At 36.2% G+C, this 17,513-nt stretch overlaps 1 protein-coding gene across 1 annotated transcript in view; it reads left to right on the top strand.

Annotated features, from left to right (window-relative positions):
• The window catches only part of ARMC2 (armadillo repeat containing 2), a 68,645-nt gene that overhangs the window by 10,348 nt on the left and 40,784 nt on the right, over positions 1–17,513 (top strand). Inside the window, exons 6-8 of the mRNA XM_030946617.1 lie at positions 9,590–9,660; positions 13,384–13,476; positions 16,277–16,455. Of these exons, the coding sequence (XP_030802477.1) occupies positions 9,590–9,660; positions 13,384–13,476; positions 16,277–16,455 (343 nt within the window). The remainder of the gene's footprint in view (positions 1–9,589; positions 9,661–13,383; positions 13,477–16,276; positions 16,456–17,513) is intronic.

The following is a 17,513-nucleotide window of genomic DNA, read 5'->3' as shown; positions in this document are numbered from 1 at the left end:
CTGTCTCACATTCTTTTGTTGTCCCAAAGACTGAAGAAAAGAATGAACAGTACTAATGAAATCACAGCTGCCTTGTAAAGGTACTGGGGGAAAAAAAGAAAATGACCTTTTGAGGGAAAAAGCCATTTGCCATTTCGTTTGCAATTCTGTTTTGCAAATAACATTCTAGATGTAATAGAATAGGTATATTAATTGAAGCAGATTGAATTTATTGACATGTTGCCTCAGGAAAGCTAGGAACAATTTCTGGCAATCATAAGGAAGCTCAGTTTTGTTTACATCTTCCTCTAACCATTGTGCCTTGCCATCTATTGTGATTGCTATAGAAGTGAAACTTCTGAAATGTTTTCTACATTCATATATTTCAAGAGAAGTGTTAACAGTGATGGCATATTTGCTGATGAAGAGCAACAGTTTCCCGGGTGTGAAAGAATGATGATTTTTTTTTCCTACTCCAATTTCTCAGTATTCTGAAAGCTTAGATGTCATTCCAGGACTTCTTAAAAGCAGAGGTGCCTTGAGTGAGGAAGAGTTTGGAGGCAAACAGTTCATTCCCAAGTTGCTTGTTCTTTTTTAATAAGTGAGTTTTATAAAAAGCTACAAAAGGATTAGCAGGTACTATAAAGAAGATGTACTGTGCCCTGTTTTCTCTCACCATTGCTCTCTTTATTAAATGCCTATTTTACAGTATCCTTGAAATATATTCTTCTTCCATGAGAATAGTTTCTCCTTCTTGTGCTTTTTTAGAGTTTTATAATATTTCAATAGAAAGTGATAAAAGCAAAGAATTAAATGATAAAGTGAATCATACATTCATAGAATAGGGTGGGTTGGAGGGGACCGCTGGAAATTACTTCTCTCTGGTTGCTTGAACTACCTTCACATCTGTGCTCAAAATATGCATTCTTTTTCTCTTCAAAGAAGAAGATTCCCACAGAGGAGAATGATTTTTTTTTTCTGAGGTGAACACCCATTCTGTTTTGTTCTGGATGAATTTTTTGAAATGAGTGATATGGTGTAGCTATTAGTTTGAAGTATGGTGTAGCTGACTCTCCAGACTTTTTTCAGTATTTTTGTATTTTTTTTTTAATTTATGTATATTGACAACTTTTGGGATTCTCATAAAGACGGGAAAACAGGAAATTAACCTGCTCCCCACTAATCTTTATCTATTTCTGCCTCAGTTCCCCTGGCTATTTGGATAACTGATTTTGAGTGGTGGGAAATCCTTCATAGGTGGAGCTTTCTACAGTGTTTTCCAGATTGTGACACCTACCCTTTCAAGAAGGCGCCTGGTTTGGTATAGGGTTAAGGGATACTGAGAGAACACTGGGAAAGAAGAATTATTTTTTTCAGAACTTGTTACAGACTTCTAAAGAAAAAGGCAAGAGGTAACTTTGGTCTCTTAGCTCACAAAAGAGACAGTGGAGTTTAGGCTCATTTTTACCCTGTACTCTAAAGAGACTTTCCACTCTAGCACTTAGTTTCAGGTCAAATAATTGGTCTCCAAATCTGGGTGATCTAGGTCTTGAGAGTCCTTAATACCAATTGAATTGCAATTCTGGAATGGAAAAGTGTGCCACACAAAGGGTAGAGAAGAAATGTCAGTTCAGTCTAGGTAGGCCTGTAGTAACAATGGATTGAAATTTATTTTCTGTTTAGAAATGCAATGTTTATTCAAGATTCAAGTTAGGAAGATGGCGAGGATGTGGTTTTCAGACTCAAATATATTTAGGCTAATGTTTTAGATATTTTTTATGGTTAGAATTAGACTGTCAGTTGTCTGGTTGCTTAAAGGTACTCTGCCACAAATAGATACTGTTAATATTTTCAATATTTGACAGAGTATGCAAAGACTGTGAAGAATAAAAAGGATAAGGATAGAGGTTTTTCATCAACCTTGTTTATTATTTTAAGTCATACTGTTTAACATGTGCATGGGGTTCTCCATCAGCAGCCTGTATAAATAAGAAATGCTGTATTTTTTTGCTCGCTGGAGTTGTCATAAGAAGTGAGTGAGCTATTCCCGTGATTGTGTTTACAGGATTGTTATTTACTCATCTTTAGGATGACTCAGAGAGTTGGTCTATTTGTCAATATATTTTTTCAAATGATGTTGTCTTTCTACTAGTTATATTTTCACATATCAGTGGTATCAGTTATACACTTGATTATAGTTTTCAGTCCCTTTGTTTTTTTCCTCTTCTTATTATGTTCCTTATAATCCTCTGCAGTTCCTGAAATAATTTCAGGACGTCTACATTACCAGGTTTTAAATTATTTTCATGCTTTTGAGAAGTTTTGTGGATGAGAAGTAAAACTGACTCAAATTGTGTGTAATTGGTTTAATACTTTATTTTATATCTCTTTTAGCTGTCTGCCAGTAATTTTGTCTCCATTGTTTTTTTGAAAAGGAAAATAGTCTTTAAAAATTGAGCTATTACACTGTTTTTTTTTCTTTGAGGCTTATTTCCAGATTGTGTTTATCTGTCTTGTTTGTTCCTCAGATGACACCACAGAATGGAAGATTCTGTGGTAACTGAGTAAAATAGGGACAGATTCTCTTAAGTGGCTCAGTGAAGGTCAATTCTTTGTCTAAAAGGATAGGGTGCTTTTCAAGTGCGAAGTTATGGTCAGGAAGGAATCAGTTGGGTTTGCAATAAAAGACATATTCCCTACTATTCAAATAATGCAAGGCAATACCAGAAACTAATTCTGATGTCCTTCTGGCAACATGAAATATCTGGATAGTATAATGAAATTGGAATCAAGGGATTAATGAGAAATGCAAATGTTAATTGGTATGTGGAAAAATTAATTTCTGTGAGAGTAAATGACAAAACTAAATACTAATTTTTCTCATTTTGCCAAAAGCTAAAAACACTTCCTACTAGTTGCTTTGGCAAAAATACTGGAATGTTGTTTATACTTCCTTTCAAAGTCTACAGGGCAATGTCTTGTTAACATCAGTAATTTTGGTTTAGAGTTAGAACTCTTGTTTCTTGATCACTAAACACTTACAGCAGAGGAATCATGGTAGGAGGGGATTGTGTTCTGAAGCAGCGGCTCCTAAAAGCATTGTGAAAATGAACCTGCTCTGGGAAGATCCGTTGCAGTTTCTCTCATTTGCTGCAGCTGCACATCTGGCTCCTCCCCTTCTTCACCTTGGGGCCCTTGCACCACTTTGTCCCTTGCTGCTGACTCAGGGTTTGCTCCATTGTCCTTAGTGCCCTAATTCCCAGGATCACCATTAGCTCCTTGAACTTTCCCTGGAGCTGCTATTGTTCTTTTTGAGACAAAGCTGCTGAGTTTGGCTGTGCCTTGATAAACTTGGTCTAGAGCCCTACGTATCTTTGCACAGTGCTCCACAGTGCTCCTGCCAAGAGATCTCACGGGCTGTTCATGAGACCACAGTTCTGAATAATTTTTTTAAAAGTGCTGACAGTCAGTAGATAAACAACCCATTGGCTGGTACATCAGAGGGTTGTCCAGAGGAGCCTCAGCAGGCTGGAGAAATGGTTTGACAGGAGTGTGATGCAGTTTAACAAAGAGAAGTGCAAAGTCCTGCATCTGGGCAGGAACAACCCCAGGCACTATTATATACTGGGAGCGATCCAGCTGGGAGGCAGCTTTGCAGAAAAAGACCTGGAGGTCCTGGTGTACACCAAGTTCATAGAACCGCTCAGGATGGGAGAGACCTCAGAAGATCATCTGGCCCAATCTTTTGTGGAAAAGAAAGTAGATGAGATTATCTAGCATGCTGCTCATTTGTGTCTTGAAAACCTCCACTACACCTGGGCTGCTGGGACCAGCTCCTGGCTCCCCAGTGCAATAGAGATGTTGAAATGACTGGAGGGAATCCAGCTGCTAAAATGTGAAGGAATCCTTTGTGTAAGGAAAGGCTGAGAGATCTGGAACTATTTAGCATGGAGAAGAGAAGGCTTGGCAGGAGTTCTTATCAAGATCATTCAATACCTGGAGGGAGGGTTAGGGTGCGTTGTAGCACCATCATTGATTGTGGGACAAGAGCTCTTCTCCCCCATGGCAAGCACTCAAAACAGGAAAAACTATTTACCTGTGATGGTTCTTTTTAGGGATTTAATGGTTGTATATACTTCCACAACACCTCCTTGCAGCTTTTCCCTTTTTAGTCCATATAGAATTGTGAATTTTGGATTGAAATAAAAGCACTCAGCTGCTTAAATAGCCAAATGATCCTTATCAACATAAGGCATGTCATCCTGGACAGTGCTAGCAATGAAAATAAACCCAGATTACAGTGTAAATGTGTAGTAACACTCTGAATATATGAGTGAGTAAAATCTCAAATAACATTCTTTCTAAGTGGTCTAAGGATCATCCACAGCCAAGGGAACCAAACTCTGATCCAGTCTGGAAGAACACCTTTGTGCCTAGTAGTCATTTTGATACATCTGGCTTGCCTGAACAGGCCCCCAAGATCTGCTTAGCATTGCTTAAAATCTGTTCTTCCTTACACTTAGTAAAATGTCTAGATTTTTGGGTGTAGATACACCATGTCTGGCTTTCCAATGCACACAACGTATGTTGGTAAAATCCGATGTTCAGTGCTTGTATTTGTGTATAAACAGTCTGCATCTACTGCAGTGCCTACGCTGTTTTTGGAGCTTTGTGAAAAGTTAGAAATTGCTCTCCTAGAATTTTGCAGACCTGAAAACATTGATATATCATGGATCCAAAATAAAATTTGTAAAAATTTCAGTCACATTTTTGGGTTTTAAATAAACTAGAAAAAGGAATTTTGTGGGAGCTGAAGGGGATGTAATGAAGGAAAATACAGTGGGGAGAAACAGAATGACTATGAGGGGAAAATGGAAGAAAAAAGATTTGTTTACCTTATCAAAATAAAGACCAAATATGAAAGGGCTCTAAGGTTAAACAAACTATCTGGAGCTTAGATTTGCTTCTGAGGAAGTAACTTAAAAGATAAGAATGGTGGTTCTATAGATATAGAAAGGGCTCTGCAGTTATAGATGTGTAGAAATCGTGTGCTCATAATTTAGAGTTCTTTGGCTTAATAAAAAGGGCATGTTTAAAAATGGAAAAGAAATCTGTTTCCAGACATCAGATCGTGTCTACAGTCTAGGGTTTCCTTACAGCATTTACTCAGGGCATGCTGTGCACAGTCTGTGTGTTAATAGCTCTGTGTTAATAGCCTTTTTAGGAATCTCTTCAGGTTCTGGTTTACATGGGATAGTCCCAATTCTGTCTCTACTTTAGGAGAGAGTCCACAGATCCAGTTTGCATGGGTGCAAAAGGAGAGGCTCGTAACATCTGGATGGGCAAAGTTGTGTGAGGCCTTGGCACTTGCAGGAGATACTATGGCTCTTATGACATTTTCCATCCCCACTGCCCTCATCTTTTTCTCATTCCCCTTTATTCCTGCTATTCTCTTTGAAAAGTAACCTGTATATTTTTCATTCTTTATTACACTATGTCAATTACTGTGCTTCTCTGTTCTTCTCCCACTTTGTTATCTAGTTTTGCCTCCCAAAGCTGTAAGGATATATAAGATGTTACAGGATACTGTGAGGAGAGGATAATGTCAAGAGGGAATGCCTTGAAGCTGGACAATTCAGAAAAGATGGTCATGTTCTCTTTTTGTTCTAGTTGATCTTTGCTACCTCGCTGACCACAGGTGCTTAATAGATACAATTCTGTAGAGAAGCATTAACTTGTTAGTGTTAGACCATACGTCCTTCTTAACTGATAACTAAATATTCAGGGGTACCAGCCATACATCTCTAACAATAATTAATAAAAATTAAAAAAAGGAGTAAGTCTCTGGCTTGGTGGCTATCTGCAGTGTCATAGGTTATATCAATGCAATGAAACTATTTTTAATATGCACAAGGTAGTGTCTGGAAATGTCCCTACCTCTGCTTATCTGTGCCCTGTGCTCAGGCATTTGTCAAGGAGAATATCACCTTTCCTGGGCCAAAACTGTAGCAGGGGTAATGCTAAGGGTCTAAATCTGTGGGACAGTGCCAGACTGTTTAGCAGGTAGGGAGGTAGTCGGGTTCTCAGATATTTAAGGTGTGGTATGAGGAAGGAGCCCAAGCACTGCTCCTTCATTGAGATCTTACTTTCACATTTGTGATTCAAACCTTGCTGTTGTGTGCAGCTTCTTTGGAGATTACTGGTTCAGTTCTTTGCCTCTGGGATATAATTCGTAGAAATGTAGTTTTCCCTAGAACACCATGGAAGGGTGAGGGTTTGCAGGTTTACTATTAACAAGAGGCTCATGGCAAGAACAAGCAAGTAAATTTCTAAACATGCAGAAATGCTTAATAAATGCAGCTTTCACTTAATTATCCATTCTTTCACCAGGAAAAAGTACTGAACACATGTTGGGTCTGGCTGAGACGGAGTTGATTTGCCCTGGAGCAGCCCTCACAGTGCTGTGCTTTGCATTGAAGGGGGTTGTTGATAACACATCAGCAGTTGGCTACTGCTGAGCAGCACTCCACAGCATCAGTGCTCTCTCTACAACTTCAGCCTGGCACCAGTAGGGTCGGGGCGGGAAAGGTGTTTTGAGGGGATATAATCAGGACAGCTAGACAAGACTGACCCAAGGGATTCCGTAATGTATGATGTCTGCTCAGCAATGAAAGTTAAGACAAAGGAAGTGAGGGGGCATTTATTATTATGAGGTTTGTCCTCCAGAGCAATCATTGCATGCTCAAGCCTTACTTCCTTGGAAATGACAGGACATTGCCTACTGGTGGGAAGTTAAGCATAAATCTTTTGTTTTTCTTTGCTTCTGCAAATGGCCTTTGCTTTTGCTTTATTAAACTGTTTTTGTCTGGGCCTGTGAGTTTTTCTCTGTCTTGTTTCTACCCTCAGTCCTGCTAAGGGGGGGAGTGAAAAGAGTGGTGTGATTGGGCACCTGACATCTGTCCAAGGTCAACCCACCACACCACACTACTCCAGTACTGGCTCACTTTCCCTTTGGAAGTCCTCACACTCTGTGTGCATTCAAGAAAGCAGTGTTCTTCATTGAGGCTACTATGATTTCGTTTATATGAGAAGGACAAAATGATCCAGTTGCCAAGTTCTTTTTCTTCTGTAAATCATCAGAGCCTCTGTCAGTTGATTTCTTGATGAGGCCCTTATCAGACGATCAGATTTCTGCCAATTGACTTTGTTTCCAAGGCAACTACTCTCTTGACAAGCCAGTTCCCTTCAATAGTAGGTGACTTATTTTTTATAATAGGTTGATTATATTTTAACTGCATTGTTCTTAATAAGATACTTCTATTTAATTTTCAATCCTAAATGAAAATGTAAAGATAACAAACCAAAAGTCTGTGTAACTAAAATGAATTTGGCTGAGTGGTAAAGACTCACAAAGGGGTTTTATAATCAATCACAGAATTCCTAAATTGTACATATTCCCTAAAGATAAGCCTGCTCACGAACCATTCTCAATTATATAGGTATTCAGTGTATTCATTTTCTGAAAATAATGGAAGTTTGGGTGACTTATGAGGATGTTTCCCAAAATCATAGATGGTTGTGCTGCTGGTGTTCACAGCACAATTTGTTTTCCTACTAATTTAAGTCTCTAAACTGGTGATACTGGTATTGATACTGGTGTTTAAAAAACAACAGATTCCAGCCCAGCTTCTTTTCATGCACAACTGACATGGTCTTACTCTGCATCTCTCACATGTGGTGTTTCTCTCTGGTGAGTTAACTCATCCTTTGCTTCAGTGGCTTTTTATATTAATCTGCTTTTGCTTCCAACAAAACTCATAGTAGTTTCTTTGTTGAGTTTCTTGGATTCATCCTGGATTTACATTTTCAGGGAAGAGGCACAGAGAGGATACAGTTATAAAACTCTTTCTCTGAGGAAGGCAAATTCAAACATCCATATTCATATAGGCATGTAGTATCATCATGCCTACACACAATTCTGAAGGTACTGATTTCTGAATATAGCTATGTTTAGTATACGGTGACTGAAGTTGTTCTCTTGCTTATCCAGTGTCCTTTCAAGTTGTAGTCTTGATTTCAGACATGGCTGAAACTTGTAGAAACATTTCTGAAACTTTTAAAGTTTGTAGGACAAGGCATTCACAGAAATCAAATCAAATTTTTGTTTCTACCAATACATTGAACTGTCTGTAATGTGTGCTCTAAGCCCCTTCTTTCTTAGACATGTCAGATAGTTTTAGAGAGGAAAACACTTGTCATTTTTACTTTATAAAGTATTGCTTCCCCGGAGGAGTAGAAATTTCTATATGTGAGCTGAAATAATTTCAAGGTAGTTTGTGTAAGTATTTGGATTTTGGAGCACTTAAATCCTCATGCTGTAAAAATAAAGCACTATTCACTGTTAGCCATAATGAAGCAACTGGTCCTCTGTAATGTGATTGCTTGGGAAATTTCTCACTGTCCACAGTGAGCTATCCAGTCCCTTTTGCAGGCAACTGATCTTGCAAGAGCTTTGTCTTTTATTCTGTCTCCATCTGTTGATAGGATGACTTACATCTTCTGTCTGGACTGACAGACAGGATTTAGGCACCAATCCAGCAAACTACTTAAACAACAGTTTAGTTTTAAGCCTTCGAGTAACTAAATTACCTAGTTTAAAAAAATTGAAATAACATTGCTAACAGGCTACTGTCATCTTTAGAATGGAGTTCAGGAAGTTAGGTTGTATTGGTACATGAACTTTAAATGGAATAAGAAGGGTTAAATTAAACATACACTGAGAATAGAAAACATAGATTAAGACTTTCCTCTTTAGTACAGGAGAAAAGATTCCAGTTTGATAGCAGAGAGTCTATATCTTGTATATTTCTTTTAGATCAGTGCTGCTTGAGTGTGTAGCTAGGCAAACAGAATAAAGAAATAAATTTATTATAGATGTATGTAGTAGTTTCCTCTGTCCAAAGAAAGACTGACCATAAAATCAGCAGGAATTATGGCATTACTCTGTAAAACAGTAGAAATGGCAACATACCAGTTGTTGTACTGACAGAACTAGTGACCACTACACAGTTAGTAATAATTCACTGGCACACACAGAAATTCTAATATATACGTTAAAGGTTACTCAGGGGTTTGTTTCTTTGAAAGATCTTCTCATTAAATATTATAAAAGTGTTAATCCTGTTGGAAAAAAATACTGTCCTTGTGAATGGATGAACTTACAGTTTTAAGCTAGTTGAGTTTTATATTCAATTTATATTTATATTTAATGAAGCTGATGGTAAAAGAGAAATTGTCTCTGTCTGAATTTAGTTTGGTTCATCTTTCATTATACTGACCAAGAAGAAATGCTTAGTTTTTGTGTTCCATAATGGTGACCTCTTGTGGTGTGAATATGTCAGTATTTCTGAAGGAGCTTTCTGTAATACATATGGGAGGAGGTTGTATTTACATGTAACTTTTCATGAACAGCTAACTTACTAACTTAGTAAAATAACATCATCTTTTCCAATTAGTTATTAATATGCACAACTCAATGCATGTCAAAGAGTGAGCATTTTGAGCACAGTTTTCTGATAATGCTTTTGTGTGTTCATACTGCATTTTTTAGTGACCAGATGGAAGAGCCTGGCAAAAAGTCATCACAGCTGAGGACTTCAGGCCAGAAGAGAAGAGTAACAGGTAAAAGGGATTTCATCTCCATTCAAAAAATGTGAAATGCAGTCAAATAGAAATAATGTAATTCTTGTGATTTGCCAGTATTGTTCTTTATTATTCACTGAACAATATTTTTTGGTTTTCTAGATATATTGGGTTTTCTTACTGTTCTTAGTGAAGAGAAACAATATTCGAGAGATCTTCACTCTAAATATCTGTTGGTATTTTCTATTTGCTTTTCCCATATCTAGGCTTAAGAATTTGCCAATCCATTAATACCTTATTTGCCCATCACTTTTTGTAATCTGTCACAGTTGCACAGACACTAATAAAATTATGCTAGCCTGTATTATCTGAAGAAATAGATTTTGGATTGCTCTGTAGGGATGCATTTTGCAAATTTTATGTAACAGATTTTAGTAATATTTCCTCATAGCTAGCACATTTCATACATCACAAGTGCGTATTTGAGAGTCTGGTATGGAAACCTGAACTTTCTACTGTGCTATTATTGTGCTTTATTACTATTTTTCTAGAACTGAGAAATTCTGTTATTCTAGATCATTCTGGCAATAGCTGTACTGTGCTATGCTCTTATTTCTTTCTGAGGAGCAGAGAGTATTTACCATGTCATGCAAGTTAGTACACTTACAACCCTTTTAATTCGTTTGTGCTAATTTGTTGGTGTTACTGAAAATATAAAGTGTGTTTTTAGGATTGTTTCTTTTTAAGTCTACTTTTTAACATTATGTAGCTTCCTTAGTTTGTGCATGCTTCATCTTTTATCCCACAGTAAAGAAGGGGATGCCACTAGGAATTCTCCATCATTTCTTCTCTACAATGGGATTCTGAGTGGAGTTTTCATTTACAAATTATTTCTATTTTCTGATATGAATTGTGTTTATGCTTTGACATTTTAGAGAGGAGGTAGACTGTTTTAATATTGATCTATTCGTGGCCACTCAGTATTCAGTGAAAAGGCTAAACATTATAAGTCAGGCAGTACTCAGCTTTCCAAAGCTCAGTGTTGCTAAGGCTCTTGTATTTACATGCTAAAAACAGCAACCAATAAATGTAGACTGATTAGTGATTTTTTTTTTACCAGAATGCAAAGCAGCAGTTAAGACCTATGAAAAACGGAGACAACCAACTTGAACTTGCTGTATTCTTTTGCCTTGAGTATTTCTTCTGTTGCATTGTGGTTTGCTCTATTAGAAAGTTCTAGACCGCTTCTGCAATATTTTAAATATAGCTAGCACCCTAACTTTTCATCAGCTGCTTAAAAAATCTCCCAGGACTGAGACAGGATTTAGAAATGTTGCTTTACTTTATAGTTGTGTATTGTCTGGTCATTCTTAGTTGTTTAGTAAAAGCTGGTTATCTTCTTTTTTATTTAGGTATAAGAGATAATTATATTTAGATATAAGCTATACCTTATTTAGATATAAGGTATAATTTTTTTTTTAAATTATGCACTTACGCTTTTCAGTTTGCTGAATTCTTCTGATGAATATGAGACAAGTGAAGCAGAGCAGTACAAAAAAGCATCTGTTCTTTTCATTCTGAACTGAAAATTAAATGGATTTAGTATTTTTTTTAAAGTGAGAAGTTTGTCTCTATCTGCAAATGCACGCCCAAAGTTTTCTATTTCTTGACTAATTAAGTTACGTATATGTGTAGTTAAAAAGTCAGTTCCATCTTTCAGTTTAGGAGAGGTAGCTACAGCTAGAAAATAAAATAAATTATTGAGTCAATATGTGGGTTGAAGGAAGGAAGTGTGCACACCACTGTAGTGTTCTCATTTCAGCTGTACTTTTACATTATCCAGAGCAGAATTTTCGCTTCATTGCAAACACTGCATAGTGTTTTATTAATTAGGCTACTCATCAGTTTAAATAAGATTGTCAACTCGTTTGATCTAGAAAATAAAAATGCCATGCAAAATAATAAGAATAATGATATTCGCTAATAACATGCACTTATATATAACATGTATATATCAAATATAGTGTATTACTTATGAAATAGCAGCATTTTTTATAATCTTTTGAAATAGGTATATTTGATAGATTAATTGCGTGTAAGATGTAGATAGGCAGTTAATATAGACCAAAAAACTAGTCTTTTGGTTATTTTTTAAAGACTAAATTTTTAAAATATGAAGTTTTAAATTGTTTTACTGTTCCAAGTAAAACAGTTGCTGTTTCAAGGTCTGAGGTACTGTTCCTGTGATGCAAACCTCTTATTAGTGGTGTTCTCAGGTAGTATAGTAGTTTTTGTGTTCCTTCATATTTCTGTTAGGAATTTACAATGTCCTTTAAATACAAGAGCTAGTAATGAACAACAGGAGACATTTTCAGACAAATCCATGACTTAAAGAAATGTGTATAATCCAGTCTTAATGGCTTTCTTATTTAGTAGAGTTGTATGGCTTTTATTTCCCTATTAAAAAAACCTCAAAGCAAAAACAAATCAACAGACCAGACCCTGTCTTTATAACAATCTTGGTTGCCTGCAAGATAAAGAGCTTAACCCAATCTTGAACTCCAAACACATGCCTACATGCACCTTGTGAGTAACTGTTAGATCCTTTACATCTTGAGTTTCACAGAAGCTCTGGCTCTCCGTCTGTAGTGGCCCAATGGTCAAGGCCAGAATTTTGTCACTTCACAAAATACTAGATGGAGGTGTAAAGAATGTTCAGCATGTCAGAATAATTACCAGCGATACTGCATCCATATGAAAGTGAATCCTTGATTCCATTTCTTAATAAACTGTGTTTTCACCATCTTCCTTGTCCAATCTGAAAACAGATCCATGCTTCCACTCTTGTTCCCAGAAAGATTCTAGTCCACTGGTTTTCAGGTGTGCCAACTTTTGCCTTGATGTCTGTGACACAATTTTTTTTTTTGTATTTTCTTTTTGAGGCCAAGTAAAAAAAGCTTAAGTATTTTAAAAACTCCCTTTGTGAAGTGGACAAGGTTTCTGATAGTGGAAAGTAGCTTTTTCTGAGTCACGGGGTTATTTGGCTGAGGGCGGCCAAGAACAGTGGGAGTTGGTTGTCTTCAAGATTTCTGACATGTTTTTTTGGAGGCAAAATATCTTTCACATATCTATAATTTACTACTCATTTCAGAGGTTGTCGTGTGACAAACTGCTGAATGCAGTGAAGAGTAGGAATAAACATACATTTTATAAAAGTTTAGTCATGAAGTTTACAAAACTAATTGCATGAAGTAGTTAGAATTGCTAACAGGATGTAATAACTAACAGGACTTTTCCCTAACTGACCGGTCAGTTAATCAAGCTTAGTGTTATATCATGCATATGTACTAGATAAAATTCTGCAATCCTAGAGGATTATCTGTGGTATGCATTTTTTTTTAACAAATAATAAGCTGTGACGTGAACACAGAGCTGAGAAATAGTAGGACACTTTGATGTTTAAGTAGTCATTACCTTCCAATTCAGTGATCAAATGAACCATTAATGTCAGCAAACAAAAGCTTTACAATACAGCTTTACGTATCAAACCACTTATCCATCTAGTTTTGTTTGAAATGTTCATTTTTGAGAACATGTAAATAGAAAGAAAATCTTTAATTCATAGAATAACCCAGAATATAGCAAAATGTGACATTTTTAGATTTTTTTCTGACTAACGAATAAAGTATTTGTAGTTATTTATTATTGTAGAAAGTGAAACCTTCACTGAATGTGTGCTTTTGTTTTGAATGTATTTTGAAGGCTTAAAGGATGAAACAAGAATAAATGAATGGGAAGAGGAAGATTTCTTTTGGCATACAAGGATTGTACCAATTCTGCGTGAACTGGAAAAAAGTGGGTAACACTGCTCTGAAAGGGTGTGTTTTCTGTACTGTTTCTTGCAGGAAGCATGGGACTCATTTTTGTTAACTACAAAATAATAACAGTAATTGGAGTATATTGCCTTTTATGCTTTCTTATGTTCAGTGACTTCACAGTGTAAAACTGGCATGGGCAGTCTAGGTGGCCCTGCTTGAGTGCAGGGGTTGTACCAGATGACTTTCAGAGGTCATTTCCAACTTCACCCATTCTGTGATCCTGTAAAAAACCCCAGAACTGCTTTAGAGTAGACCTTGTCTGATCAAATTATCTTATTTTAGACAACATAGCTCTGCCAGCTTAGCAGTCAATGTTGAGCTAATAATTTTAAGAATAAGTACTGCACAGATTCACTGCTTTAACCATAGACTCTATTGAAGATCTCAATCCATTTTAAAAAACTAAGGAAATCTTAATGAAAATTTCCACTTGTGATTAAAGTGTTAGATGTGCCAGAAAAGCATGTAATGACTCAGAATTCTGAAGCAAAATTGAGTAAATTAAGTATAGCTTGAAAGGTTAAACTCTGGAATGCATTTTGCATTGAAAAAGTTGTTCAGTTGCCTTCTGTAGACCCTGTATTTATTTGAATGGTGGGAATAAAGAAAGTAGATTTGTTTTTACAAGTAATTCTGTTTTACAGGATCTTTAGCAGTGTTTGTGATAGCATGGTACAGATTAGAACTTTTTCTGCATAGTTTTGCAGATGTTCATGAATATGAAACACCTGTACACTGCTAAGTGATTCCCAATATTTGTAATTGTTTAAAAAAGACAGGATTCTCATTCCCATGTCTGTCACTGATGTATAGAAAACAATGATCAGGAAATTTGAAAACAGCTATGTAACTTCACATTTTCCTTGCTTAATGCCAAGGTTGTCAAATATCAGCCACTGAGTTACAGTTTTGCATGGTGAAGTGTTCTTTATTTGTAAGCAATATAAAATTTAGAGGTAAAATCTAATCATGTCTTTCCTTTGTCATGAATGTAGCTAAGGAAAATCAGTTTTCATGCCCCTTTTCCTCAGTCTTCACTTGATTTGGTTAGTGTATTGGGGTTTTTCTAGCTTTTATAAGAACCTGATTATGGCTTAGTTTTTCTAATAATAGATGACATTATCTAATGATACTTTCTCACCAGTTGATTGAATGTAGTACTACATATACCCTAAGACCTGAGTTTTGCTACTTCTTGAATATTAACACAAATTGTAACTGAATTGCATCATTGCCTCCTGCAACTGTTTGATATATTGCCTTCTTTAGACTGTTTACTGCATAATTCTTATGAATATTAGAATTCCATAATTGAGAGGCTTTGAGTGGGTCTGTTGGTAATTTAATATTTTTTAATTTTGTGTGCAGTCATTTACTTTGTACCTTTTAGCTAATTCCCTGCACATGAACTTAAGTCACATTTAGTTTTTCATATATTAATAGAAAAGCCTTTTTCTTCACCTTCCTGATGCAAAAATATTTACAGAAGCCTTTCCATGCAAAAACAAATCTGAAGTTAACCTGGAACTTATTTATTGCCTAAATTCTTCTGAATATGATGTGCTTGTTATAATGCGACAAAAAAATCCCCTAAAGTCTCTTTTTCGAGAGCAACAAATAATTTATTTTGTTACATTCCAATACTCAGGAGGTTAAGCTTTAAATTGCCCCATGGGATGAGTGATGAATAATTTTTGTTCTTAATTTTGATGAAATGGAGTGTAAGACCTTTCCGTTTTGGTTCCTTGCCACTCCTGTTTAACAGCTTACTGGAGCAGAGCATTTAGAATCATGCTAAATTTTGTTAAATTTTCTGTCATGATGGGAGTAGAAATGGAATAGTCATTGCTGTTCCTTGAGTGTGATGATTGCAAATTGAGAGCTTCCAGGCACTTCTCAGCTTGAGAGATCAGTCCTTGAATCTGCCTACAGGGTAGGGGCCTCAGACATGTTTCATCACAAGTGCTTTGCCTCCTTGAATATGACTTTATTTCATCTGTGAAGTACACCCTGAGGAAATGCAGAGTTTATACTGCCAGTTCATGTGGATTTACTTGGGGCTTTGTGTCACCTTATGGACAAAGGTAAATGTAAGAAAATCTTTCAAAAAATCTCACTGTTCAATTTTAAAAATAGACAAGACTTCTCCTTTTCTCTGTAAACATATACATGATTCCATTGTGTTGACATGCAGTTTTTGCAATTCTGTTTTATTTTTGTATATTTTAAACAGAGTCTCAGGGACTTGGGTGAGGAACTAGATCACTTTTTTGTCAATAGGACAACATTCCACTCAAATATGTCTTGCACCTCTACATAGAAGAGTTCTAGCAAGTTTTTACATTCACTTTTTTTTATCCTAGCAAGGTTTGATGTATAAAGTTACGTATATGAGGAGAAAAATGCTCCTTAATGATCCCTTTTTCACATCTAATGTTTGGTGGAGTGCTTTAAAGAATGTACTCAGAGACACACTTTCCTGGTAGAAACTGTGGTCAATCTGATTATTAAGCATCAAAGGTGAGTTTCATTTTAGCTGTAGGTATTCTTTTGGCTCCAAGATTTCTCAGCTTGAGTCACCTTTTTTGACAAAGCAGAATAAATTATTTCTAGGGATCACATTATCATGTGAAGACATTTATTTGGTGTCTAATTTTTGTTGTTGCACAACCTGTTCCTTGTTTTGTTCTTCTGTGTCTTCATGTATTGAGATGTTCTGGATAAAGTGGCACGGATAATTACTTTTTATTTTTCTCTCCTTTCCTACACCCCTCAAGGAGAAGACAATATAGAACACCTTTGTCTAGCTTGTACCAAGCTCCATCAAGCATTGGGTGATGGAAATATGCTTGGAAAAAGATTTAAAAGAAGAAACATCCTTCTGAAGACATTATATAAACTTGTAGACATTGATTCAGATCCACTTTCCCTGAAGCTGGCAAAGATTATTCTGGCTGTAAGTGTTTTGAAATGCTCTTTGGTAGAATGTGAAGCTCAGAATCATGAATTACAATTTGCATTGAATTTTTCATTTCATACTTGCAAACTGTGTCTAAACTAACCCTTTCCTAAGTACAGTTTGCTACCTCAGGGATACTAGTCTGCTGTCCGTCTACATCAGCAGAGAAGTTACATCTGGGGGAGGAAGGAGGGGCGCAAAATAGAATAGTTGGTGTATGGTGGCAGAAATATTATATAGGCATGGAAAAGACACAGTGTTCTAAACGGGGGTACATGTGCAGGGATTTAAAAACCCAATGATTATAAGATGTACACATGGAAATGAAGCTTTGGTTTTGAATAATATCTTGATCTTATTGTGAAAATACCAAAGTGGAGGGGTTTTTTTTTTGAAGGTGAGTGAATGTAAATAATCTTTTGCTTTAATATTTCTGGTTAAAACTCTCAATTAAATGTTGTGCTTCAGAACTTCTTTGTTCTGCAAAGCATGTATGGACAGTCACTGGTGAAAGGATGCCCACTAACATTGTGTTGTAGATGTCTGAGTAATGTGTGTGTGTGTTGAGGGAGTCGTGTTCTCCTATAAGGTAGTGTAAGTTATGTTATTGAGAAGATACACTTACATACTCAGATACCACAGAGATGTTAAGTGGTGCTTATTAAAAAGAAAGGTTCCTTTACAGACATTTTTCTGTGTAATCTTCCAAAAAGCATGAACCTAGAAGAAATTGCCCTTGAAGTGCAGAGAAAAGGAAGAGAGATGTCATTGTATTTTTGCCACCCTTCCTTCCCTTTCACAATCTGTCATCGTAAGATCATGTTTTCTGATAGCTGAGAGTAAATTTCAGTATGACATGTACTGTTGTACTGGAGGTCTTTGTTGGTAGGGCCATAGATGCCAAACCACTGATTTCCATACAGAATTACTTTGTAAGAGAATTGTAGAAAAAAATCCTGCAAGTTATTGATATACTACCTGTTTATATTAATACATTAAAAGTTTAAAACTCTTATTTTAAGGCCAGCACAATTTGCTAAATAGAGTTTAAAATA

This window comes from Camarhynchus parvulus, chromosome 3 (genome assembly GCF_901933205.1).
Source record: "Camarhynchus parvulus chromosome 3, STF_HiC, whole genome shotgun sequence".
NCBI lineage: Eukaryota > Metazoa > Chordata > Aves > Passeriformes > Thraupidae > Camarhynchus > Camarhynchus parvulus.
Note: the sequence above shows the minus strand (reverse complement) of the source record. Positions and strands in the feature narration are given on the sequence as shown.